Source organism: Cricetulus griseus, chromosome 2 (genome assembly GCF_003668045.3).
Source record: "Cricetulus griseus strain 17A/GY chromosome 2, alternate assembly CriGri-PICRH-1.0, whole genome shotgun sequence".
Classification (NCBI taxonomy): domain Eukaryota; kingdom Metazoa; phylum Chordata; class Mammalia; order Rodentia; family Cricetidae; genus Cricetulus; species Cricetulus griseus.
In genome coordinates this window covers 26267339-26295128 of record NC_048595.1, presented here as the reverse complement: position 1 = coordinate 26295128, position 27790 = coordinate 26267339, and the positions used below count along the sequence as shown (strand labels likewise).

The window sequence follows — 27790 nt, the reverse complement described above, 5'->3', positions numbered from 1 at the left end:
GTAAAACCACAGCTATGGTGCTTTCTTCCTAGCTCCTGGGAGAGATGAATGAGAGCATCAGCTAAGTATTTAGAAGGACATTGGCTCAGCAGACAGTGGTGAGAGTGTAGAGTGTGAAAGGCAGAGTGGTGAAGGTCAGAGCATAAAGGCGGCTTCTCATCACCAATGAACATTTATTGAGTGTCCACATGTACACAGCTTTGAACTTGGCGGTCACAGAACGCACTGGGGGCGGGGGTGGGGTGAAGCAAGGGGTCAGGAGTATGCGGGTCTCCAAGGGTTCAGAAAGGTAGTTCCTGCTGGAGCCGCCAGTCGCGTCTCCCTGCAGGAGTCTAAGCAGGGATTGGGGTAGAGGAGCTGAAGCCAGGCACCACGGTGGCAGTGGAGTGCAATCACTGGGAAAACATGCGGATTCTAGGGTGGTGTAACCTCCTGCTCCTGGCTCCAGCCAGGCCAGATGGCACCAGGGGCACAGGGATCTGATGCTCAGGTCTCCAAGCAAGGATAAGGACAAGCAAAATAAATAACCCCAACCCCCATCTTCACTCTGCTGCAACATGACACAAAAGCTCAAGAGACCTGGGACCAAGGGCTCTTGGGTTCCCTCAAGGAAGCGCAGGTGGAAAGAGGTTCCCCACCCCCCCACTGGTCTGCCTGCTCCAAATTGCCCTGGAAGGACAGGGGCATGTCGGACCCTGGGTCACTAAAGTTGAAAGGAAGAACTGCGATGTCAATGGCCTGAGCCTGCTCTCCGTCCAAGAGGACTAAAGGCAAGAACCAAATGGCCAATATAAAGGGCGCGGACCTTGGGGAGCCAGAAGGGGCACCACAGCCTTGGGGAGGCCACGCCCTGGCCGGCAGGGCACATAGGCTGAGGCAGTCAGCGCCTGCCAGCCCGCTCCTACCCTGGAACCTCCCTTCTGTCAGGGAGCCAGACATTGGGTATAATGACACTTAGTTGCCCTCGTTCTGGGGCTGCTCCAACCTTCCCCGGCCTGGCGGGGCCAACCTCTGTTCCAAGCCAATCCCTGCCCCAAGGGGGCTGGGGGCAGGATGCAGTTCCTTATACTTAAGAGGTGGGCATCATGCCCTAGCCCTCAGAAAAGCCAGAAAGCTGGGGTGTTTGTAGGGGAAGTCTGAAGAAGGGTCCAGTTTGGGGGCTTCAGGGAAGATGCCTCCTCCCTCCTTCCCTCGCTGCCCGCCCCTGGGTCTATCCCTACTGGATGCCCCTCAGGGCTCTGACAGGCACTGCTCCAAGGCAGCCATGCGGTAATGGCTGGCTGTTTCTTCACCCGCTTGCAGCCTCATGGCCTCCCGGCACAGCCGGTTAGCCCTCGCTAATTCTACCAGCACACCCTGGTAGGCAGCCACCATCTCAGGCTTGACAGAGTTGGGGCTTACACTACCTAGCAGTTGTAGCAATTCCTGTGGCCAGCGGGAGCGCAGGGCAGCAGGGGCCAACCAGGGCAGCAGTGGCACACAACCCGTGAAGGCCTGCATGCCCAGGAACCAGAGCTCTTGCAAGTCAGCCCAGATGCCCTCATAGTCAGGGGACAGGGCCAGCACTGCCTGGTCAGAGCCAGGGGTGGCCCGTGCCACATGGGACTGTGACAGAAAGAGGATGGCAGCTGCGAAGAAACCTCGGGAGGCTGGGGTTCCTTGGAGAGCTGAAAGAATGGAGAGGGCAGTGGTATGAACCAGACAGGCCAAACACTGGACTAATTCCCTCCCATGCTCAGAGAGCAGAAGCATCACCCGGACTCACATTGCCTAGGTTCAAAGCCTACCTTTAACACTTACAGTGTGATACTAGGTGTTTAAACTTTTCTGGGTTTCAGTCTCTTCATTTTAAGATGGGGCCAGTGGCACGCCAATCTTAGCAACACGTTGTCAGAATTAAATAATCTAGGTACACTCCATCATCAAGACCTCTAAATGCACAAGAGGTAGGAGTAAGCCTCATGTCAGATGTAAGAAAGAGCCTTCCTTGGGGTTTCCACAGTAGGGACCCAAGCAGCTGAGGGCTCAGAGCCCTTCACCAGGCTGAGAATGAACTAATTTGACTTCTTGCCAGAAGAGGGCGCCAAAGGGGATGATGAACATCGACCCAGCTCTGGCCCATCTGCTATTCAGGGGTTCAGGAGCCCCCTCTTTGGATCTCCAGGAAGCTGTTCAACCAGTGTGGTAGCATTTGTGGGTGACCCAGCACTGGATCCAAAGCATAGTGACTCTCCTTGAGGGCTAAATGCAAGGGGTTCCTAGTTCAGGGATACGTTCCCCCTTCCACAGCAAGGTACCCTGCTGGGATCCCCACACAAAAAACAGGCAGCTGAGGGTATGGGCACATTACACCCTGTTCCCAGGCATCTGCTCTGTTCCTCCAACCTGACAGATGGGGCACAGGGAACAGGCGGGGACAGAGGGACCCAAGCAGACACCCACGGTCAAAGTGGGAGACACTGAGGGCTGTCAGGGGCTGGAGGGGACGCCCTTCCCCCTGCACACAGCCAGAGGGAGGGAGGGCAGAGAGAAGCTGATGCGTGTCACTGAGTGGGGTGGGGTGCTAAGTGGTAAAAATCTCAATGCAGCAAACCACGCCTGTGACTCAGGGCCTGGGTGGGGGCAGCTCCACCTTGAAAACGCGGGATTCAGAGTTCCCAGGCTGCCAGGGATTCCAGGTGCCTATGCTTGTGACTCTGAACAGGTCTGTACCAAACACCCACCAGGCCTTGCCTTAAAAGTATTTAAAAGGAAGAGACTGTTATCATTTTGGGAAGGGTGGGGGTGGAGGATGGAGCGATACTGTAGAAATTACCTTTCAATGGGAAAATTCTGCCACACCATGTTCTGAAAGTGAGGGCTCAGGTTCTGAACTCATGTATTCTGTCCCCAAGGCTTACCTGGAGAGGTGCTGAGGAGCCGGGCCATTAGGAGGCCCAAGGTGGCCACATTGGCAGCTAGAAGCAGTCTCCCTTGTTGCTGCACTAGTGAGGGCAGTGATGTCATCAGGGTGTTCATAAGCGATGTGAAGCAGGCATCGCGCCTGGGGAGAAAAGGGGGAGGGGGGTGGCAGGCAGAGGGTTAGCAGACTCGGTCAAGCCCTTTGGAAAACCTGGCATATGGTTTCTAGCTTCACCTGACCAGGGTTTGCCAGGACATCACGCAGCAGGGTGAAGTGTTAACTTTTGACTGCCATCTGGGTTGGTCAGATGCCAGCTGACTGAGCTGAGTGATGGCTGGAGCAGACAGACATGCCCTGAGATACCTGGGGCTCTGAATACAACACATCTTCGAGTGGGACTGACTTTGTCTGTTCTGAAACCTGCTTACACTAACAGTAAGAGAAAACTACAGACACAGGGAAGCTAAGGAGAAGGTTGAGAGCGGGCTGACAGGACAGCCCCTCTGCTTCCTTGGCTTTCCTCCCAGCCTCTCCCAAGCCCCTCACTTGATCAGCCCTGGTGCAGTGACCACCAGGTTGAGGAAGATGTGACAACAGGTCTGCAGGCCGATCTCCACGCTGTCTGGCAGCACTGAGGTATCATGGCCGGGGGATGTGAGTTCCCACTGCTGCAGAAAGTACTTGCACAGAAGTGAGGGGGCCCCTTCCTTGATCAGGATCTCCCGGGGCCCATCTTCAACAGTCAGGTGACACCAGCCGGGCAGGAGGAGCCTGAGCACGTGGAGACAGATGAACGTGAGATTGGAAGAGATAAGGGCACCCTGACTAAAAAAAAAAAAAAAATGTAGAAGCTAGGGGAAGAGGACACTTTCATGGTACCGCAGAGAAACCTCAGTCACGTAGGCCAGAGTTCATGGGGGCTCTGCCACATGGTATGACTACAGCCTAGGTACTTCTCAAGCCTCTGAGACTCATTTCCATCATCTTTTTTCCCTCCTTTTGAGGAGGGGGTCTTACTTTGAGCCCAGATGGATAACAATCCTGCCTCAGCCTCCCAAATGCTGATATTAAAGGTGAGAGCTAGCAAACATGGCCAGTTTACTTTAAAAATGTAAGTGAGATTTCTGTCAGATTTGCTAAGTATCAAATAAAACTGTTTTGCTGTTTGTTCCAGCAAAACACCTGGCTTTGTAGCAGGCACTCAGAAAACCTAAGTTCTGTTTCTAATAAAAATCTGGAGACCAGTTAGATGTGGTGGTGCATATCTTTAATCCCAGCACTTGGGAGGCAGAGGCAGGCAGATCTCTGTGAGGTCAAAGCCAGCCTGGTCTACAAAGGGAGTTCCAGGCCAGCCAGGTCTACATGATGAGACCCTGTTTAAAAAAAAAAAAGAAAAAGAAACCCCGGGGGGGGGGGGGGGGGCGAGATGTCAAGTGGCACATTATAGTTCAGGAGTTCTGTGGGAAGAAGCCCACAACAGTCAGAACTAAGAAATAATTCTAAGAGAATGCTTGTGACCTGCCAGGGAGCCCAATTTGGGGGAACAGGGTATCCCCTAAAGGTATTTGGTATCCCCCAAATCAACCAACCAACCAAACAAAAAATCCAAAGGGAAAAGGTATTGCCTTTTTCTTTGTATTCATCTATTTATTTAGTTAGTTAGTTAGTTTTCCTCTCTTTTTGGGGACAGGGTCTTGCTATGTCTACGTAGCCTTGAAGTGATTAGTACTTTCTATGTAGCCCAACTAGGCCTTGAACTCTCAGCTATTCCTGCCTCAGCCTCCTAAGTGCTGGGTTTAAAGTCATGCGCCACCATGCCTGGAAACCCTTTTCTTTGGAATGGTCTGAATCAACAACCCATAACTATAAACTCACCGGAGAGCATCCCCTGGCCAGGAGGGCCCTGGGGTAGTGGGAGAGATGGCCAAGTTAGCCACCTGCTGTGAAATGTCATTGGCCTCCTCAGCCTCCTCGTAGAGGGTCTTGGCATAGCGGACGAGGAAGGGCAGCAGTTGGCACACCTCCTTATGCAGGGATGAGGTCTCCTCAGCCAGCCAGGCACCCAGGATTCGCACGGAAGCAAACACGAAGGGCTCTTTCTGCTTCTCTGGTCCCACCTGTTGTCATAAGACCCCACTGAAATGAAGAAGCAGAAGCAGGAACCCTCCTCTGCCTCCCCAGCCTGCCAATAACACTAGACTGTATGTCCATCAAAGATGGGTGCCAAGGTGGCTCAGTGGGTAAGGGTACTTTACAACCTTAGTGTGATTCCTTGGAAATCACATGGTGAAAGGAGTGAACTGACTTGTCTTCCTGCCTCCACATGTGTGCTGTGGCATGCATGGACCGCCCCTCCACCCCATCTAAGAAATAGAGCTGGGCGGTGGTGGTGCACACCTTTAACCCCAGCACTTGGGAGACAGAGGCAGGTGGATCTCTCTGAATTCAAGATCAGCCTGGTCTACAGAGCAAGTTCCAGGATGGCCAGGGCTATACAGAAAAACCAAAATCAACCAAACAAACAAACAAAAAATCCAAACAAAACACCCCCCCCAGAAGGACACCAAGCTTACTTCTACCTGAAACCCAGCACATGGGAGGGACTCACCCCATAGGGGCGAGAACTAAATCAAGTGGATCTCAGACAGCATGCTTGATGCTAAGACTCAGGTCACATACCCCTAACTCTATCTCTAAGGTAGCTAGGGGACCAGGGGAAACTCAGGGGCCCACAGCTAAACAGCATTCCTTTAGAGACACTCTGAATTGGGTCGGGGAAAGACTCACAATTAAGTAGTGAGGAACTACCCACTTTTTGCTTAAATCAGAAAAGGAGACCAGAGCTTAGCCTAAGATAGTACACAGAAGGCTGATGAGTCCAGAGGCTGAAGCAGGCCACTGAAGAGACCAGTCATGCCTCAATCCTAACGGAGCAGAAGAGGTGGCCTCTCAAATACAGAGAGTGGACGGGATGGTGGGGGAATAAGACTTAGCCGAAATTCTACAGAGGCAGGAACCAGGCCACTCCCTGCCCCCACCTTTCTCCGGCATTCTACAAATTTACATGTAAGACATAAATATGTAGGCATGTTTATATGTAAGACAATGGTGGAGAGTGAGCAGAATACACTGCTTCGCTTTTGTGTGTGATGTGTAGCGTGTGTGAACTGGGGAGTATATGTGAGTGGGAGGTTACTGTGTTGTGTGTGTGTGTGTGTGTGTGTGTGTGTGTGTGTGCGCGCGCCGTGATCAGAGTGCACATATGGTGTGTGGTATGGTGCTTGTGTGGAGGCCCACGGCAGGGAGGGAGAGGGAAGGAGGCTCGGCCACACACTACTCCTAGAGTGCTTGCTACAGTACCAGGCAGCATGTACATGAAAGTACGCCATCTCCCCATTATTCTCCCAGCTCCTCTGTAGGCCAGTGGGCCCTTACCTGCAGCAGGTAGTGAATGACAGCTCCAATGGCCTCTTTCATAATGCTGACAAGCTGTACCTTCTGTGGCTCCTTCAGCAGGGACTGCTCACAGCGGGTACACTCTTGGATGCCCAACTCCATGAGGGCATAACAGGCGGTGACCACATCTTCTTTTACCTCTGTGCCTGTCTCTTCCAGAGCCAGCCGCACCTCCACGCACGCCAGATTCACCAGGAGGGCAAGAAACTTGCTCCCAGAGCTGCCCACTGGGATCCAGTCGGAGCCGCAGGCATGAGCCAGGCGGGCTGCCAGCTTCAGTGCAGGGTTGCGCTGCCAGGAGCTCAACTTGCTTCCTAGGATGCGTGCCAGGCCGGCCTGCAGATCCCGGTGGCATTCGGGGGGCACAGTTGTTGGGGGCAGAAAAAGGGGCAGCAGCTGGCAGAGCTCAAACTTGCTGGCATCCTCAGCTCTTTGGAAATCCTCACTGAGGCCTCGCAACACAGCCAGCAGGTCGGGCTCCGCCTCCTTCCAGCACTGTGTCTCTGCAGCAGCCAGCAGCCCCACCAGGAGTGCCAGGGCCTGGTCAAAGCCATAGCCATGCCCCAGGTATGCCTGGCACAGGGCAGACACTGTGCCACCAGCAATGAGGTGCCGGGGCCCTCGGGGTGTGCCTGCAACAGCTGTCAGGCACTGGTAGGTGTCATCAATCATGGACCGGCGGGCAGCATCATCGGGGTCCCCCCGGGCTGTAAGGAACGTGCTAAGGATGGGGATCTTGTTCAGGACCTGGGGATGGCTGGCTAGTTCAGGGTCACTGCAGAAACATGCCAGCAGGGCCACACCCAAGGCCCGGAGAACGTGGTCAGGGCAGCCATCAGGTGCCTCCTTAGTAGTCAGGAGTCGGTTGGGAAAGGTGAAGCCAACGGCATCAAAGATCCGCCGTCGAGTTTTGGCATCAATGTCACCTGCTTTGACTGCCTTGGTCACCTACGGTGGGTGGGAGGTAATGCACTATCAGCGGGATGAAAAGAAACGTAGCAAAGACTGTCCCTTCCCTGTTCCCTGGGCATCGAGGGCTAGCAGGAATAGTTATGCAATGGGATCCATTCTGGGGTCATTTCATCCAGATCCTCCTTTCTCCTTGGAGACAGACAGGTGTGACCTCTGAGAATCTCTGTCATCCATGGTTATCTCATGGAAGGGAGGTCCAGTGCTCCTTAACCAGTCATTTGGGCAAATGGTCACCTGGTGTCTAATCCGTGAATCCATATGCCCACAGCTTGGGATGCAAGGGGCTGTATAACCCATGCTTAAAACCCTCTAAGGACGCAGGGTCCTTTCCTAACTACTTGTCTCCAGAGAAGTCTCTGATCCATTTCCGCCACCTTCTCACGGGAAATGGCTCCTGTGTCTCGCTGCTCCGCATGTCAAAACATTTCCCCTTACATTTCACCTAAACACCTCCTCTGCTGCAGTGTGAGCCCTTGACTCCAGAGCCTTCTCCCTGTTGCCATGGCAAACAAGCAACTGCTGCACTCCCTCCTCCCTTCACCCCCCACACACCAACCCCCCCCCCCAGCACTGCAGCTCCTGCTCTGCTGTCCCTAGCTTGAGTTCCTCTAACAGGCTAAGAGTCAAACCACTCCTTTACTGTTAACAGACCTATCGCCACTCTGGCCATCTTCTAGAATCTGTCACTAGTTACTTCTAATCCTGCTACTCTTTTGGGTCCAAGAAAAGCCACCCCAGCCCTCAAGTACTCTGCACTAGTTACAACCTGCTGCTGTTACCCTATGAGTCAGCTCCCATCTGCTCTGGGACGCCCCAGAAAGCAAATCCAGGCAGCCTCCTCCATGGTCCCAGTGCTACAGCCTTATTCACCTCCACTCCCCCCACGTCTCCATCCCCCCAGGGAGAAAGAAGAGTACAAAGGTAGAGAGATCTTAGGCCTTTTTGGTGCCTCCAGGTTGCTAATGTCACTTAGATATCCCTGGGGACTTGCTGACCCCATTCTTTGGGGGCCCTCCTGTCCAGCCCTCCCACCTTGCAATTATCAGCCAGGTTCTTACTAGCAGCAGGGCTGCAAACTGCTCGCTGTCATTCTTGGCCTCACGGAGGGCTCCCAGGTAGCGTTCCAGGGTGGGGTTTCGGCTCTCTGCCTGGTTCAGAGCTGGCTCGCAATCCGAGGCCATGATGCCCGCCTTGCCCAACTGTGAACACAAGAGGGACTGAGCATCCCTCTGCAGAGGAGGGGCGGGGGCGGGGGTGGAAGTGGAGGATGTGGGGAGGGATTAGCACAGAGGGAGGGGAGGGTGGATTTGGAAGGGTGGCTTCCTCATAACTGACCTCCCTTGGGGGAGCCCCTTTAAGAGGATGGACCTGCAAATTCTTTTAGGATGAAGAAGGGACCCTGGTCCAAGGTCACCTCCAGAAAAGTGGGAAATGAGGATCATGCATGCGGCTGCTCAGCTAGACAGCTCTCCTCACCAGTAGAGAAGTGGGAAGGAGCTGGCCCCACTGTTCAGCAGCCGCTGGTGACAGACACCGGGTTTTATCTCTCTCCAGGAGGCACATGGGGAGTGAGTGGTGAGGACAGACAGGGAGAGATGAAGACATACACGGGTGAAGTTCGATTATCCGGACTCACGCTGACAAGGATGCAAAGGACATTCTAGGGTTCCTTTCCCCTCCCTTCTTCAGAGAAAGTAGATTGGCTTCAGCAGAAGTGAGAAGGAGAGCTCTCCAGAGAAGGCTCTGAAGACTCCCCTGAGGACCCACCCCTCTAGCCAGGGCTCATAATCGCCCCCGCAGCCTCCTTTGCCTCTTTTTTTTTTTTTTTTCCCTCCCTCGGGCAGAGGCTGCAGAGGCTGCAGAAGCAGGAGCTGCAGCTGCAGCAGCAGCATTAACCCCTTGTGGTCCCTGTACTCTCCCTGTCCATCCCGCTACCAGCCTGTGGGTGCCGGCACTGGCTAGAGAAGGAAGGAGGGGTCAGGTAGCTCTCAGGATAACAGACTCCAAAAGCCGGATAATCGAAGCGGGGCTGCTGTGATGGAGAGATGAGAAGGGGAGAAGGGATCCTGGCGGTCACCACCTGTCCCGCCGCAGCCAGGTCACAACACGACATTGATGAAGTCGAACGACAGAGCAGCGATGAGATCACACTTCACGATGGCGCGGTGATGTCACGGAGAGATCACAGCGAAATCACGACATGAAGGGGGACAGCCCCCAAATATGATAGGGCAAATTTAAAAAGAATAGATAGATAGATACTGAAAGGGGCTGTGACAAAATGGAGCCTCGACAGGGCACGGCGATGTCGAGATATAGCGCGATGGAGTCGCGATAGGGTCCCTGGGGAGCCTCAGCATCGATCAGCGCCGGCTCGGAGAGGCTCCGGCTGAGATGCAGGGGAGGGCTTGAAGGGGGCTGAGCTCACCAGGCTGCGGCCCCGAGCGGCGAAGTCTTTCTCCGGGCGCGATGCTCCGGGAGCCTGGGGCCGCTGCTCACGCCGCGTTGCCCACTCTTGGCTCCAGGCTGCTACAGCTCCACCCCCACCCCCGCATCGCTCTCGACCAATCCGCGCTGTCCTCACTCCTCACGCTGACCAATGGCGCGGCAGGGCGCTAAGCAGTAGGGGGTGCCTCCGGTGCGGCCATCTTGCTTGTGGGCACTGCCCGAGTCTGGGGCCTCGGTGCTCGTGCAAAGGAGGCAAGGTGCAGGTCTCCCCGCCAGGGCTCGAGGGGAAAGGCTGAGGGCCCGGACGTCCTCGCTTGTGCGTAGTTCTCTCCTCAGCACTCCCCCTCCTCCCACCCCGGGCTCGCGGCTGGAATTGCGCTTCCGGAGGGTGGGGGCGGGAGGGCTGGCTCAGCATGAAGAGTGTGTTTCCGGGTTGAGTCCCGGGAGGTGGGAGGAGGCGGCGTTTCCGGCCGCGGTCGCTGTCCAGGGAGGCTGAGGCAAGAGGGAGCTATCCGGGTGGGGAGCCAGCACTTTCTTCTTTCTCTTTCTCCTCCTCTGCGTGAGGGGAGAGAAGGTTTGGGGCCCCCGAGCCCATGGACCGGGAGGAGGCGGAGGCCGCCGACAGCCGGCACCCCTCTGTGTGGCCCTGAGCCCCGGTAGGTGGCCGGGGCGGCTGGCTGCCAGGCCGAGGACCATGAGCTCAGGGGTGGGGCAGAAGCGGGACGGGCCATGCCTGGGGGTACGCTGGCCCGGCGTTGGGACCCGGAGGTGGCGCTCCTGACCCGGCCAGGGCAAGTCAGCTGCTCCTGGCCTTGCAGGTACCAGAGTCCCGAGCTGAACCCCGGCTTTGGGGCTCAGGCCTGGTCAGGCAGGTCCCTCCATTCCCTGATAGAGTGGCAGAGCAGGCTCCAGGCGCTGCGGTCCTGACACCCTACCCCTGCAGCCTCGCCCCAGTTGCTGTCTCTGATGTTTGATTATCCCTATCGAGATTAAAAGAAAAAAAAAGTTGATACAGAATACAGGGGGCGGGGTTGGGCACGTTGTCGAAACCTGCCTCCTTGAGAATTTTGACAATTATGCCCCTTAGAGGGTCCTGCAGTGGCTGCGGTGAGCACAAAAGTGAATGAAGTGAAGGAAATCGAAATAGAAAACCTCAGGCGCGGTTCCAGGAATGCTTTGCCTGCTCTCACCTCATGGTGGTTGTGCCCAACCGACAATTGATGCTGTTGAAGCACATTAGCCGACTCTCCTTGTGCTTTCTTGTGATTAACAGACTGGAAACTGGGAACAAATTGGAAAGACGACCTCCTGGAACAATCTGTTCATTTTTTCAGCTATTTGGAAAACAGTGTCTGCAAATATAAGCAAAGCTATTCATGGCAGTCTGTTCTGTAACTTTCTCAAATATGTAAGACTTTTTCTTTTCCCTTAAAGCTTTATTCTTGATTACTCACACCCGATGAATAGACGTGCTCTGTCGTTATTCAAACATATCTTATCGCTGTGTACATAAATGGAGTTCCACGTATGTAGCTGACAGACTGAACTATGATACATTCCCCATCAACCTGAAGTATTAAGTAAACATTACCCCCTGCTCTGTCAGAACAGCTGCTGCAACAGAGTGCTTTTATTTCGGGTGTGCTTGTAACGCCCTAAATGCCAGAACTACTGGGAGCTTTTCTAGATTTTCATTTGTCAAGTACTGTGGGGGTGTGTGTTCTCTCCCTGGGTTGTCACGCTTTGATTTGATAACAAACACTTGGGATCTTAGTGATGTTTTGTTGTTGTTGACTCTGGTCAGCAAGCCTTTAGCTGGACCCTAGCCGTGATTTGTGCCCATAGGCAATTGTAGGTTTCAGCTGAATAAATGGCTGGGAGTGCAAATGAAATTAGCTTTGCTTCTCTCATGCACTTCTGATCAGTTTGCTAGTCCAATCGTGTTTATTACTCCTGTTCTCAAAGCCTATTCATTTCTTTTTTGCTTTTCCCACCCACCTGCCAGGATATTGATGACAGGTGTTGAGTCACCTTTAGTTTCAAATCCTTTTGTGGTAGGCAGAAATGTGTTGGGTAAGATCCACACACACATACTCTACACTCCATCCTGGGAGGCTACAGAAGTTCCTGGGTATACTTTCTTAGGCTACATTTCATAATCTTTTGAATGTGTTTGTGGCCACACTTCTGTTCTGCTCCTTGCTCCCTAATGTACAATTGCAGAAAAACTAGAAATTGGAATGGATAGAAGAAAATGAGAAAGATGAAGTCCTTCAGGTGCCTATGGCTCAATGAAAGACATTGTCTCAATTTGAAGTGGTATGTTTGTGTTTCTTCATTTCCTAGTATTGGCACTGAACTCCACTCCAGGCAATGCTGGTCTTCCTGTACGCTGGCTGGAGGTGAGGGTTAGGGTTGTCAACCTGTGCCATTTGCCATCTATGGATAACAGGCTCATATTTAGGAAGATTTAACTTTTTTTTCAAGATAGGGTTTCTAAGTATAGCTTTGGCTGTCCTGGAACTCACTCCATAGACCAGGCTGACCTCGCAAAGATCCACCCGCCTCTGCCTCCCAAGTGCTGGTGTTACAGGCATGCACCACTACTGCAAGCACAAGGTTTTTGATTTTTTTGAGTCAGTCTCATTATATTATCCAGGCTGGCCTTGAAGTCCTGGATTTAAGCAATCCTTCCTTAGTCTTCCAAGTAGCTAGGATTTCAGGTATGAGATACCATGCTTAACCAACAGATTTTTTTAATTGCTTTTTCAAAGCCCAGTCAACTCATATGTTGTCAAGATTTATACAAGACTTCTGGAAAAATCCGTGTCATTCTCTCCCCTACCCCCTACATCCTGCAGCCACTAGATTACAGAGTGTCCAGCACAGTGCCAAAATTAAACGTGGGGAGAAGTATACAAGAGTCTAAGACAGGAATTGCAATTGACATGGATCTGGTAGACAAGGTAAAAGTGTTCGTTGGGTAGATTTGTAAGACATTGATGGTGGGGATAGTAACAAACTAGATAGTGATTGCTGGCCTGAAGAGCATCACCTTGAAAAATTATAGCAAGACTGGACTGAATAATCATGATTGGTTAGAGGAAGTCCAACCTCTTTGTAGATAACAAAGTACTTTGGTCAAAGTCACAGAGCAGTTAGTAGAGTAGAAGTGGAAAATCCAAGCTGCCTTCCCAGGTTAGTACTGTTTCGAATTCTGTCACATGGATTTGCTGTTAGATTAGACAATAATGGAATATAAAATGTTTCACTTTAACAGCAGATTCATTTTATATCTCTTGCTCTGTTGTTATACTGATAATTATAGGCTGTGCCAAAGCTCAGGCTGAAAATTTACTGGCAGGGATGAACATTGAAAGACACACTTGAAATTTCTCTTTCTCCTGAACTGTCACAGTTTCTAGCAGTCCACATTTCCAGGAATCAATTATTAATTACTTGGCATCTAATTTCTTCTCTTTCTGTCTTTCTAGTGTACTGGTTCTGCCTCTCTGGAAGGCCATGGAGAAGAGGCTGGGAGTCAAGCCAAGTCCTGCTTCCTGGATTTTGCCAGGATATTGTTGGCAGACATCAGTGAAGCCGCTGAGAAGCCTGTACCTGCTTTACACTTTCTTCTGTTTCAGTTCTCTGTGGTTGTCAACAGGTATCTTTTTTTTTTTTTTTTTTTGAGATTTAAGATTTAACCTCTTTTGCCCTACCCCCTCCAAACAATCAGCATCCTGAATCCCTGGCTTGGTTTTAAAGACCTACCAAAAGACAGAAAGCGACCTGCTGACAGGAATGGTGGGTGTTTGTTTGTTGGGTTTGTTTTGTTTTGGAATCAAAATGTGAATTGGATTTTTTTCTTATAAGGGAGAACTGGTATTCATTTTGTCATTTTATAGAGGTACATTGACCAAAACAGAACAAACCTTTCAGAATTGGGTAGATTAGGGTCCTGGAGCTGGACATTGTCACGTGATGACTGAGGTCCGGGGCACATTACCTAATGGTTTCTTATTTTTTTTTAAGTGGATATCACTATGTAGCCCAGGCTGGCCTTGACCTCATGATCCTCTTGCCTCACTCGAATTACCTTGAGGAACTATGAGATCTACCTCATAACTTGACCTGAGGGACGATATAGTGAGAGCATGTAAAGCTGTGTGGACACCACTGTTAGTAAGTAACTATTTGCTTCCTTTCCTAGAGGAATCCACACTTTGCTTTGCTTTGGTTTTGAGACAGGGTATCACTGTGTAGCCCTGGCTGGCCTGGAACTGGGTATGTAGACCAGACTGGCTACAAACTCCCAGAGGTCCGCCTGCCTCCCAGTATTAATATTAAAGGTGTGCGCCACCATGCCTGGGTGGAATCTTACTTTAGCGAATTGGCTTATGTCTTTTATTTTGGGGGGCTGCATTGCCAGCTATGATGTGGAGGTCAGAGAGCAGCTTGTGCAGCCAGTTCTCTCTCTCTGGATGTTGAGGACCAGACTCAGGTGGTCAGGCCTGCTAGGCTGAGCCATCTTACTGGCTGTGTATGTTTTGTTGTTGTTCAGAGAAGGGAACCATGTTGATAGACTTCACAGGGTTTACTTTCTTCCTCAAGACTACTTCACCTTAGAGCCTCTTGTCGGGAGTTAGTGCCGAGAAGGCTAAATGCCAAAAGCCAAATTTCAAAATACCCTTTCTGGCCCAGCGTTGATGGTGCACACATTTAATCCCAGCACTCGAGAGGCAGAGGTAGGTGGATCTGTGAGTTCGAGACCATCCTGGTCTACATAATGAGTTCCAGTACAGCCAGGGCTACACAGAGAAACCGTATCTTGAAAAATCAAAGCAAAACAAACCAGAACAAAACAATAATGCTTTCTTTACCCTTTCAGTTCTTTTGTTGACATGATTCCTTTCAAAGTATAGAGTTTAAGAAAATAGCAATTTGAGACAGACTTTGAATATGCCCTTTTTCTGGGCAGTGACCAGCCTTCTGCTGTAGAGACTGCTGTTATGGCTAATAATCCAGCTTGTGTGCTGACGGCTACGAAGATTTCTATTATTGTCTTTATCTTGAGAATCAAGTAATGAGTGTGCGTAGCAGTGTTAGTAGCACCAACTGTGGGTTTTGTTGTCTTGCTGTGGTAGCTGATGATTGCATGATTATAGTGGTGGGGGCTGAGTTGAGAGAAGGCTGACCCAGATATTTTTTATGGAAGATGATGCTTTGTTGACTAATACTGGGCATCATTTTATGTAAGATAATTTGAATTAAGTAATTTAAATTAATTAGTACCACACATTAGAAAAAACACTTCCTTGGAAGTATACCAACCCCCTACCAGGCTTCTAGAATCATCACATACCTTTTCATTTAATTTTATGATAACCCTGAAATAGTTTATGCTCATTGTATTAATAAAAAAACTGAGACCCAGAGAGGCAAAATGACTTACTGGAGACACATAGCAAGAAGTCACATGGTGGAGCAAGAGCCTAACCCAGCGTGTTTGCTGTTGTTTTCCTTTTCTCTTCTGCCAGTGATGCCTTCTGACTTTGGGTGATTCTTAGAGGACCAAAGTTGTAGTTTTTTTTCCCAGAACCACCACAAGAAGTTGGTTATTTGAAAGATTCAGAGCACAAGGGGAGGAAAAAGTGACTCTGAGTCTTTCTGTGTTTTTCACTTATACTTAGTTAAGAGTAGAGTTGTGGGGGGAGTTTCAGATTTACCTAAGAAATTACCTTTAATCTAGCCTGATGAAGATTACAGTGAAACTATCTAGTGGCTTGGGATCTGGGCTGGAGGTGGAACACTTGATTAGCATACAAAAGGCACTGGGTTCAACTCCACACTGCAAAGCAAAAAAGAAGTAGTACAGCTAAGAGGAATGTGGCTGCCATCAAATAGTGCTAGAAAACTTGAACAGAAAACATTTTGGCATAAGTATCGGGAGATCTAAAAAGTTCATAGCCTTTGACTTAATTCCCCTTTCAAGAGTTTGGGGACTGGAGAGATGGCTCAGTGGTTAAGAGCACTGGCTACTCTTCAAGGACCCAGGTGTATTTTCTAGAACCCATATGGTGGCTCACAACAGTCATCTGTAACTCCAGCTTCAGGGGATCTGATGCCCTCTTCTGACCTCTGTGGGTACCAGGCATACAAGTGGTGTGCAAACATACATGCAGACAAAACACTCGTACACATAAAATTAAAAAAAAAGAAAGAGCTGTTGTTTTTGGTGGGGGAATTGGGGAACTGGATAGATGGCTTAGTGGTTAAGAACATTTGTTGTGTGCTGGGTATGGTGGGGCATGCCTTTAATCAGGAGGCAGAAGCAGGTGGATCTCTGTGAGTTCAAGGCTAGCCTGATCTACAAAGCAAGTTTCAGGGCAGCCAGGGCTGTCACACAGAGAAACCTTGTCTCAAAAACAAAAATGAAAACAAAGCATTTGTTGCTCTTCCAGAGGACCCAGCACCTATATCAGGTGGCCAATAACTTCTGGCTTCTGAGGGCACCTGCATGTATGTGTGCATACTGACACACAATCACACATACATAAATAAAAATGAGTTTGTCTCAGAGACATAGTGAGACATTCTCTTTAGTGTGTGTGTGTGTGTGTGTGTGTGTGTGTGTGTGTGTGTGTGTGTGTGTTTTGAGACAGGGTCTCTCTATGTAGTCTTGGCTGTCCTGGAACTCACTATACAGACAAAACTGGCATCCACCTGCCTCTGCTTCCTGAGTGCTGGGATTAAAGGTTCGCTACTACTGCCCAGTCTTTTTGTTTATGTGAGGTATTCCAAACATCTATAAAATTTGGCATATAAATATAGTATAAAATTATTTGTTGACTGAATAATGTATTCATTAGCAATAAGGGGATTATCCTTTGAGAATTAAACTAAAACCAACATAACCAAAGTAGAGGTCTACAAAGACAGTTTAAGGAGATATAATGCCTTTGAAGCCATCAGATGGGATTAAAATCAGGGCTATATTAACATATCTAAACAAGAATGGGTGTATCTGAAGAGTTATATGTGCATGAGACACAGTCCTAATTGGCCTTGGAATCCTAAAACAAGGGGGCCATTATAGGCCTAAAGGTAGCAGTTGACTCTGGAAACTTCCTGATCTTCTGTCTCTAGGAAGGAGATCGCATACCTGGTTAATTATTAGAGAAGTTAGTAGGACTCTGACTAGATGAGGCAGTAGGATAACAAAGAGTACAGCACAGCCCCTGTCCTGGAAAAATATCCAGTTTGATGAGAGGAACAGATAAACTCTATTATAAGCTAAGGGAAGGGATGAAGGGATTCGGGCACTGTTATTGGAACAGTAGAATAAACATTTTGCTTAGAGGTTGTCTTAGTTAGGTATCTATTGCTGTGAAGAGACACCACGACCACGGCAACTGTTATAAAGAAAACTTTTCATTGGCGTGGCTCGCTTATAGTTCATAGGTTCAGTCCAGTATCATCATGGTAGGGAGCATGGCAGTGTGCAGGTGGGCAGATGTGGTGCAGATGTGGTGCTGAAGCTGAGAGTCCTACATCTTGCAGACATCAAGAAGTCAACTGACTGTCACACTGAGTGAAGCTTGAGCAAAAGAGACCTCAAAGCCTGCCCGAACAGTGACAATATTTCCTCCAACAAGGTCACACCTCCTAATAGTGTCACTCCCTTTGGGGGCCATTTTCTTTCAAACCACCACAGAGGTGAAGGGGAGAGCCACAGAGTCCTTTCCAAGAAGGTGAACCAAAGCAGTTTTGAAAGTTGAACTTGAATGACTCAGAAGGTATTCCCAGGCAATGGGCACTAGAGAGCAAAGGTGTGGAGGATATGATGACCCATGCCCTGCTTAGTGCTCTTGGAAGAGCAGTTCTTGAAGGGTCGGGAGTGGCCAGGAGACAAGGAGTCTTGTTTGTCATGCCCAGAAGCCTCAGTTTTAATCTTTTTTAGAGCGGTTGTCCACAGATTATCTCCTCTGTAGCCCAGGTAATCCTTGAACTTTCAATCCTTATGACTCAGCTGCAGCTTCTAAGTATCCCAGGGTTATGAACCTGCCTCAGTTCTTCCTCCTCCGGTCTCTTCATTTCCCATTCTTTCTGCAGTGCTGTGCATGCTAGGTAAGTGCTCTGTTACTGAGCTGTGTACCCAGCTCTGGTTTGGGGCTCCTTTAAAACAGGGCCTAGCTTTTGTAGCCTAGGCTAGCCTGGAACAGATTGAATAACCCAGGCTACCTTAAGCTTGCTGCAGTTGGTGTTTCAGTCTCCCAAGCAGTGAAGTTTATAAGCATGAGCCAGCACGCTTGATTTAAATTTTCTTGATTATGTACTTACATAAACATTATATCAAATAATATTTGAATATCTATGTGTGTATAAGAGAAGCCCAAAACAACATTTTAAAGGGATCAATAAAAAGTAAATATGAAGTAATATTTAAAAACTATTTTTAGTGTGTGTATATGACATGTACATACACATGACACATGCATCCATGACATACATATGGAGGTCAGAGGACAACTCTGTGGAGTTGGTTCTCTGATAGCCACCTTTACATGGCTTCTGGGGATCAAAGGCAGGTTGTAAGGCTTTCATGGCAAATACTTTACTCTACCAAGCCATCTCACCAGTCCAGAGTTTTAACTTATTTTATTAATTATTTTAGTGTACAGAATAATGAGTTTCAATACCCTTTCTGTACATATGTATCATTATATCTCATTTATATTCACTCCCTACTACTCCTATCTCTCCTTCCTTCAGATAATATATATGTAATACATATGGTATATATAATACATATAGTACATATAAAACCTAGATTTTGCATAAGAAAACGGGCAGTATTTGCCTTTCTGAGTCTGGTGACATGATGCTCTCCAGTCCATCCACTTTCCTGGAGATCATGTAATTTCATTCTCTATGGCTGAACAAAGCTCTATTGTGTAAATGTGCCTCATTATTGTTGTCCATTTGTCTCTTGATAGGCATCTGGCTGGTTCTCTGTGTTCTTCCCTGACCCTTATTATTTACTTCTACTTTTGGATTTAGATTGTCCTTACTTTTCTAAGAACTTAAATAATTTATTTGAGATGTCCGTTTTTTCACATAGCACTCACAGTTATAAACTTCCTTGTAGAATTGCCTTGCTGTAGCCCAAGGGTTCTGTAAGTTGTGCTTTATTTCATTTGGTTCTAGAAACTTATAAATTTCCTCTCTTACTTGTTTAGTGATTCATTGGTCATCCAAGAGTCTGTTGTTCAATCTTTAAATACTTACATAATACCTGTGGTTTTCTTGTTAATTAGTTCGAGTTTTATTCTACTGTGTTGTGTTATAATAGAAGTTATTTCATTTCTTATGATTCACTTTAATGGCTTGTTTTAGAGCAAGTTCCCTTGGTTGGCTGAAAAGAATTTTTACTTTGCTTTTAGATGGAACATTATGTAAATGTCTCTTAGGTCCACTTGAGCTATTGAGCAGATTAACGCAGAAGTTTCTTTTGTTTTGTTTTCTATTTTACATTGAATTGATTCTAAAAAAATTACTTGAACTCATATTTACTTTTTATGGAGGAAGTCACAAACAGATTTTGAATAAGAAAAGTGACAATTTGTTTCGTTGATAGGTTATCATGTATCCCAGGCTGGTCTCTAATTCACTATGTAGCAAGGATGACTTTGAACTTCAGATCCTCTTGTCCTCATCTCCTGAGTGCTGGGATGCAAAAGTGTGTCTGTCACTTTGCCTGATTTATGCATTGTTTGGGATCTAACCCAGGGTTTTGTGCTAGGCAAGCACTCTATCAATGATGCTGTAACTTAAGCCTTGAAGTTTCTTTTCATTTTGTTTTGTTTTGTTTTGGTTTTTCGAGTCAGGGTTTCTCTGTATTGCTTTGGAGGCTGTACTGGAACTCTCTCTGTAGACCAGGCTGGTCTCCAATTCACAGAGATCCCCCTGCCTCTGCCTCCCAAGTGCTGGGATTAAAGGCATGCAACATCACTGGCTTCTTGATGTCTTTTTAAATTGATGTTTAGTTTGTATGACCTACTTTTGTTTGCTTGTTACATTTATTTATTTGTTTATTTATATGTGTGTTGGTGTATGCACATGGACACCAGTGTTTATGTCGATGTTAAAGAGGGCTTCCTTTACCACATGTGTCCCAGGAATCATATTGAGATTGTCAGGCTTGATGGAAAGCTCCTTTATCCATTGAGCCATCTTTCTGACCCTTGATGTCCTATTTTTTATGAGAGTGAGGTGTTCCAGTCACTATTACTGCATCAAGATCTATCCTTTCTTTTTTTAATATTTATTTATTACGTACATAGTATTTTGCCTGCATATATGCCTGCATACTAGAAGAGGGCACCAGATCTCACTACAGATGGTTGTGAGCCACCATGTGATTGCTGGGAATTGAACTCAGGACCTCTGGAAAAGCAGCCAATGCTCTTAACCTCTGAGCCATCTCTCTAGCCCCAAGATCTATCCTTTCATGTGCATTAGTATTTTGTGTTTAAATTGTGAGCCCCAACATTTGTACATATATTTATAATTTTTATGTCTACTTAATTTTTTCTTTATTAATATGTAGTGGCATTTAAAAAATCTAGCTAGGCACAGTAGTTCATACCTTTAATCCCAACATTCAGCAGAGGCAGGTAGATATCCCTAAGTTTGAGGCCAGGGCTACTAGTGAGACCCCATCTCAGAAAAACAAAACAAAAAGCCAAAATCTTTTCTAGTTTGGATCTGAAGTCTGTTTTAGCAGGCATTAAACAACTATGTCAGCTTGGTTTTGGCTTGTACTTGCTTGATAAATTGACCTCTATCCTTTCATGGTCATTCTGTAGATATCTGCCAGGGAGATAGATGTGTTTCTTAGAGACATGGTGGTTGGATCTTGTTTTTTAATCCAATAGGCCAGTATGCATCTTTTAATTGGAAGCTTAAGACTGTATACATTTAGGTTTACTATTGAGATACATCTGCTAATCACTATAGATTTGTCAGTTGTTTTCTTGGCTACACAGATGTATTAGCTACTTTCCTTGTTTCTATGACCAAATTCTTGGCAAGAAGCACTTTGAAGGAGGGTGCATTTTGGCTCACAGTTCAAGGACACATTATCCATCATGGTGGCAGGGAAGGAATGTGTGAAAGCAGCCAGAAAGCTCAGAGTAATGGAACTCAATCAGTCTGGCACCCCATGGGGTAGTACTACCCACCTTTAGAGTTGGTCTTCCCACCTCAGATTAACCTCATCTAGATCATTTCTCACCGGTGTGCCCAGAGGCCTGTCTCCCAGGTGCTCTGAATCTTGAGTTAATATTGTGTATGAACATTCACTATAGTTGTTGTTTGTATTTGTTTGTGTTTTTCTTTCTCCCTCATTTCCATTAGGTGCTTGCTAGTTTATGGTGTTGAACATGATGGATTCCTAGTTCTCCTGTGGTCTGCTTTTCTTGTATTCTTTTTTTTTTTTTTTTTAAGATTTTTTTAGAAAATTGATTGCTTTTGCCAGGTGGTGGTGGCACACACTTTTAGTCCCAGCACTTGGGAGGCAGAGTCAAGTGGATCTCTGTGAGTTCAAGTCTAGCCTGGTCTACAGAGTGAGTTCCAGGGACAGCCAAAGCTGTTATACAGAGAAACCCTGTCTCAACCCCCCTGTCAATCTGTTCAGCTTTGGCATCTTTGTCTGTTTTCTTGAGACCCTGTCTTCCCATGCCTTAAAGGACACCGTTTTCTTGTTCTCCTAGTTGATAGATAATCCAGCACTTTTCAGTTACTTCTCAGTCCCTCCTTAGCTTCTCTCTTACATTTTTTGTTCTTCAGGGTTTTGTTTCAACCCCACCCCACCCCCACCCCACTCTTTCACGAACTCTAGCAGCCTCACTCATTCCCTCAGTTGATAGCTGTTATTGCCACTCCCAGATCTGTCACTGCTGCTGAGCACTGAGCTGCCTAGCCACCTGGATGTCACACATCTCCAACTGAATGTCTCATAACTACCATTAGCTTAATATGTCAAAACGGAAGCCAGATCTTTTCTTCTCTTTCTTCTCCTTTATTCCCTATAAACATAAAAAGAGCATCTCCACCCATATTCTGAGGTAGAACTCTGAGTCATTCTCTTTCTTTCCTCCTCCATATCAGAAAATCATCATTCATTTCGTGTTTTTGTGCTCCACTCTGCTGCATGTGTCGTCATCCTGCCTCATGTTTTCTGAATCACATAAACAAGCTTCCTTCAGACTCCCTGAGACTTTTGGTCAGAACTCCTCTGTGAAGTTCTCGTGATCGCTGAGCAGCTCTCTGTGTACCCTGCATGGTACGCTGTAGTGTTAGGCTTTGTGAAGAGAACTCCAGCGTAGGTCTTACCCATGAGGCAAGTCTTTTCTGTGTCTCCAGTAGCAGATGGTGTTAATATAAATGCTTAACCCTAGCAGGACTGAGTCCCAGCATGATCCTGCCTCCTACCCTAGGCACTGCTCCCCTAATGGTTCTGTTTGCTTCTCAGTCCTGTATCATTCTGCATTTAATAAACACCTGGTGATCTTACTTTATGTTGTTTGCAGTCCAGGCCATAGCCAGACTGGTTCTCCCTGGACTGCTGCCCCACTCCATCTGTTTACAACAACTTTCTCAAATTTTAGCCACATGCAGATCTCTGCTTTCCAACATCAGGGAGACTCTCCTGTCCTGCTTAGGTTCCAGCTTTCTGTGCTGCTGTGGGGGAACTGTCCTTTTACAGAACTGGACATTTGTAGGGGTCATTTCAAGCTTTCCTTATCTTAGGGCTGCAGCCTTATTGCTGATTGTTGCAAATACTCTGTATAGGAGATGGCAGTTATGGTGTATTCTGTATGGTAGATGGCAGTTATGGTGTATTCTATATGGGAGATGGCAGTTATGGTGTATTCTATATGGTAGATGGCAGTTATGGTGTATTCTGTAGGTGTATTCTGTATGGTAGATAGTGGTTATGGTGGGGTGGTGAGTTCTCCATCGTGATTAGGAACAGGAGCCTGCTACGATGATTTAACTGTGTATCTGCTCCATGAAACTGTCTTGCTTAGAGTTACCTCCCCAGCACATAGCATAGAGTAGGTAACAAGTTCTGATGTTAAAGTAACCATAGAACCCCTTTGAGTATTTGTGTTGTGTTGTCTTTTCTGCTCTGTTTTTCAAACAGCCTATTATGTGGGCTCTTCATGTCCAAGGAGGAAAATATATCTACCTTTTCTTTGTCTAATTCATGTCACAAATGGCAGGGAGTTTTCTTTCTGGTTCATGAAGTTAGAAATGAATCCTGTTGTGTGGAGTGGCCAGTCTTGAGGACTTCTCCCCCTCCCCCATGTTCTAGCTGGTCTACTCCCCTAGGACATCCTGTATTTGCCTAGTTGAGTACATTTAATTCCATAGGGAAAAACAGAAGAAAGGTGTGGCTACACATCCCTAACATGTTCTCCAGCCACTGTTATCATTTGTACCGTAAAGGCGATATTTTGATCTCTGTGTTCCCTAACTGCAGTGTCTTGTATTCCAATCAGTCAAGGATTCTATGGAGAGATTAACAACTTCAGAACCCACAAAGACCACAGATGGAACACAGAGATGGCTCCAGGCTCAGCAAGAGGCCTCGTCCTTTCTAGTTACCATTCTGTTCTTTTGTGCTTGTGTTCATGAGCCTAGATAAGCGTCCCTAATGTCTGTAGTGTTCCTGGTACCTCACACAAGAGGCAAAGCAGCTGTTGGTCTTGACCCCCCACTATCTTCCATATTCCTTTTTTTTGTTGTTGTTATTCTTTGTAGTCTGTAGTCCTCTTATGCCTATAAGAGCAATTCATATCTTTTTTTCTTTTTAAAGAATATGATATATTTGAACATGCATTGGGTCTTATTTTCAGGGAAAAGCATTTTCGGGAGCCCTTTTAGGTACTTCCATTTATCTTCTATGTGCTGGGCACCCAATTTAAGGTAGATGACTAATAATGTATCTCTTCCAGCAATGAGCCTTCAGCAGGAACTTTCTCCTGCCAAACTGCCCTTTATTCTTAACTACATTGCAGTACAGGAAGGTAATGAATTATTAATCCTCAGTCTGTCTCCTTAGACTTGAGTGCATAGCAGCTTAGGGAAAGGAGAGTTTTCTGGCTGTTGACACAAATCATGCAGCCTTTTGATTCTAGAATTCAGCTAACTGGCATAACAAGTCTAAGGGATCTTGTTATATCCCACTTAATTGATGCAAGTTTGTAAGATGGGTCAGAGTTCCCACAGTTAGCCTCTCTCCCGATGACATGAAATTGTTTTCTGTGGCTTAAACATTCTGAAGTGAGAGAGATGATCATCTTCAGTTCTTCCATCTTGGAAAACAGTATTTTTGGTGGGTTTTCTTTGCCCTAGAAACTCTATACAGACACAGTAAACTCATTTACTAACTTGTGCAGGGAAGTGAAGAGAGATGAGGAAATGGAGTGACTGGCAGTAAACCCAGCATGATTTGAAAGCAATTTTAAATTGACTCTTCTTGGGGATATTTTAGGGAAAGAAATGATAAGGCAGCAGTGGGGTTTAAAAGAAAGCAAAACAATTACTGCTCAAAGCATAGCTGTTGGATTTTTTTTTTTTTTTGTAGGTTTTATAAAAATCTCAGTATTTGGATTGGCTGCTAGTTTAAAGCATTATGTCAGAAATTGCCAGGAATGTGCTCAGGAGTACATGTGGCCAGTGCCCAGATGCTGGTTTCTAGCCAGGCAGTGCCAAGAAGTTTCATGACTCTTAATTTATCTTTGTTTGTTTATTTAATATCTATGTGTTTATTGGGCCCAGGGTCATACTATGACAAGCATAGTTCTACCACTCTGCCATTGATCTGCAGTAGGGATTACATGAAATATCATGCAAAGGGCTCACCCTACTTCTAGATTCAGTCAACAAATGTTAGCAGTATTTATTTCCACATGGAATTCAATTTGGTGAAAGTCTTGTTAATTTCAGAGTGACCTAGCAGCAGCAAGTTTGAGTTCTGTGCTGGCTTAAGTCTCTGTCCAGTGGGATCTCAGTCTCCATTTCTAAGTATAATGCAGGCAGTGGCCTTTCTGCATTGTTGAGGAAAGTAGGCTCCCATTCATTTCTATACAAGCTTAACACTGGTTCAAGTCTATGAGTGAATGATCTCCATCAGGCACTCTCCATGGTTGTGGTATGTTTCTGAGGAGCGCCACAGGTCATCTGTTTACTCTTCCTCCTTCTCTGTGGCCTCCACCCTGCTTCACTTCCTTAAACATGATGATATATTCATGCTTGGCAAAGTCTTGTGCCAGACCATGTTAGCTTTGTCTTTTGGTCAGGATAGTAGTTCTTATTTATTGTGACAGAGTATTGCTATGCTGATCAAGCTGGCTTCAAACTTGCCACCATCTTGCCTCTGCCTATCTCAGCACTGGGATTACAGATGTGTGCCACCACACCTGACTCAGGATAGTGTTTTGACTGGAGCTGATTCTGAATTAGTTTTGGATTTTGTATTGGAAGTAGATAGCTGAGTTAGTCCCTTCTTTTGTTCAAAGGGTAGTTTTTGTGTGTCAGTTGTTGCAAGCATTAGAAAAATAGTAGTGAGCTAGATTGGTTTCTGCCCTCATTGAGCACCTTTCTGTTGATATCTTAAACATCCCTGGGGAATGGAAATTCTCTTCCCAAGGAACACTTGGAGTTTGGGTTTGTGGAGATGGCTCTTCAATTAAGTGCACTGGCTGCATTTCCGGAGGATCTGGGTTTGAGTCCCAGCAACCCACCTAGTGGCTTTGTAACTTCAGTCCCAGGGGATCCAGTCCCCTCCTCTGGCTTCCTTGGTACTGCATGCATATGGTGCACAGGCAGAATGCCCAAACACATTTAAAAACGGGAGTTTGAAGTCTCCTTATGGTCTTGGGATAACATAATGACAATGACAACACAGTATACCTTGTAGAATTCTAGGATTGTAGGAAACTAGACTGTTACTATTATTGTTGTTGTTGTTGTTGTTGTAGGATCTCACTTGTAGCCCTGGTTGGAACTTGCCATGTAGACCAGGTTGTCCTCTAACACACAGAGTTCTACCTGCCTCTGCATCCCCAGTGCTGAGATCAAAGGTGTGTACTGCCATGCCTGGCCTGAGACTGAGCAATTTGATGCCTCAGGTTAGTTTTAGTAGAATAATACTCTGCTAAGAATTATGTGGATAGCTGGACGTTGGTGGCACATGCCTTTAATCCCAGCACTCAGGAGGCAGAGGTAGGCCGAACTCTATGAGTTCGAGGCCAGCCTGGTCTATAGAGAGAGTTCCAGGACAGGTTCTAAAACAATACAGAGAAACCCTGTCTTGGAAAAAAAAAAAAAGAATTAAATGATGTGGATAGAGGCTTGGCATGGTAATGTTTGCATGTGATCCCCTCAGAAGACTGAGGGGGGCGGTAATGAGAAGTTGGTGGGGAGTTCTAGGCCATTCTGAACCACATGATGCATCAAAAAGCAAAGGCTGGGTCCATCTCAGTGGTGTAGCACTTGCCTAGCATGCACAAGGTCCTGGGCACAATCAATTTGTACCACAAGTCAGAATTATGCAGGCATATGTCTCCAACCTTTCAACCCAACTTCTCTTTCAACCCAACTTATTCTCACTTTGAATAACCCACATCCCCTAATCATCAGTGAGAGCATTTATCTGGAGGGACAGGACAAGTACTATAGGTATAGCCTTTGCTGCATATTTAGTTGTAGCTATTTTGGGGCACTGGATAGACTTAGCCAGTCAATACTGGAAGATCTTACCTGTATCAGGATGTTCTTGTCTTTTGGTTTCAATTTGTTACTCAGATGAAGATCTCCAGCATCCTGAATTCCCCTGTGAATCACAAAGAGAAAGGAGACAATAATATGAATGGGAAGTTAAACATCACTGGCATTGTCTAAGGAGTAAGAAGCAGAGGAACCCTGGCCAAGGCCCATTTGAAGTTCTGGAGACCCTGTCCCTAAAGATGGTACCCAGAGTATTTTGCCCCAGTTCCCTTTGAAAACTCTCAGCAGATGGGGTTTTTAGGGATGCTCTTCCAAATGGCTTGTCATTATGCTTTGATTCTAATCCAACAGCACATTTGCGTCCGAGATAAGTGCATGCTCCTGAATTCTCTCACTTGTAGGTAATAAAGGGAATGACAAGACTATTCACAGGCTTGGTGAAGAGGAGTGGTGTTTACATTTAGTTTTACTTTGGAGTCTTCATTTCTGATTCAGGTTTTACAGTTTTAAGAGAACTGCCATCTACCTGCTAAAAATGCACCCCCCTCACCCCCCATCCCCACCCCCCAGTGCAGGGTTCATATGGTGGCTCACATATTTAATCCCAGAAGAGGCAGGTGGATCTCTGTGAATTTGAGGCCAGCCTGGTCTACAAAGCTACACAGAGAAACCCTGTCTTGAACCCACCCCCCCAAAAAAAAAACCCTCAGTGTTTATTGACCCAAAGCAACCTGAGTCAGCTGGAGGCTATGGAAATGGGCCTGCCAGTGAGAATGAGTCTCAGTCAGAATAAAGGAAGCTGCCTTGTATATGGGCACTCAAGAGCCATACTCCATTTCAGAAAACAGAGTAATCTGTACGCTGCCAGGTCAGTCTGCAGGGCAGTAGCCCAGCTTCCCTCTCCCTGTGTGCTCCCTTTTGCCAGCTGCTGCTTGGCTTTCAGAGTTGCCCTCCACTGGGCTCCCAGGGTGTGCTCAGAAGCTGCATGCTGACATTTCCCACAAGGTGCTTTTCAGATAACAAGGTCTCCTTCCAGAAAGGTTAAAGGGTGGGAAGCCTGACCTTTCAACACAGGAAAGCCAGCTTGGGCTGGGGCTATTTACCCAGGATAGCCAAGGCAGGAGCAAAAGTTGTGTTGTTCTTCCTCCCTGGAGTCAAGTCCGTCTCCTCTGACAAGGGTCCTCTCCTCTCCTCTCCTCTCCTCTCCTCTCC

General features: G+C 47.2%; 2 protein-coding genes across 16 annotated transcripts in view; one reads left to right on the top strand and one right to left on the bottom strand.

The window, feature by feature from the left end:
• Positions 1-153: 153 nt before the first annotated feature.
• Positions 154-9880, bottom strand: Ncdn (neurochondrin). 7 transcript variants are annotated; one of them, XM_027399305.2, is made up of 8 exons: positions 9759-9880; positions 9411-9480; positions 8389-8529; positions 6338-7306; positions 4778-5019; positions 3449-3673; positions 2901-3043; positions 154-1667 (listed from the first exon to the last, which is right to left on the bottom strand). In XM_027399305.2, the coding sequence occupies exons 2-8, from the start codon at positions 9441-9443 to the stop codon at positions 1231-1233; spliced, it is 2190 nt and encodes a 729-aa protein (XP_027255106.1). In that variant the 5' UTR covers positions 9444-9480; positions 9759-9880; the 3' UTR covers positions 154-1230. The 7 variants fall into 7 exon arrangements, with proteins under 7 accessions (XP_027255106.1, XP_027255105.1, XP_027255107.1 ...); XM_027399304.2 differs by having other exon boundaries at positions 8807-9480; positions 9759-9844; XM_027399306.2 differs by lacking the exon at positions 9411-9480 and having other exon boundaries at positions 9759-9870.
• A 97-nt stretch (positions 9881-9977) lies between these two features.
• Kiaa0319l (KIAA0319 like) overlaps positions 9978-27790 on the top strand; it is a 91396-nt gene continuing 73583 nt past the window's right edge. For 2 of the 9 annotated variants that reach the window (XR_003482019.2, XM_027399296.2), the window contains exons 1-2: positions 10578-10596; positions 13273-13442. Coding sequence is in view for 8 of the 9 variants with exons in the window: in XM_027399296.2 (XP_027255097.1) it covers positions 13301-13442 (142 nt within the window). In the remaining variant the exon portion in view is untranslated. Of the gene's footprint in view, positions 10095-10215; positions 10435-10577; positions 10597-10865; positions 11187-12639; positions 12745-13272; positions 13443-27790 lie in introns of those variants that run through there. The other 7 variants (XM_027399297.2, XM_027399298.2, XM_027399303.2 and 4 more) reach the window with 7 other exon arrangements.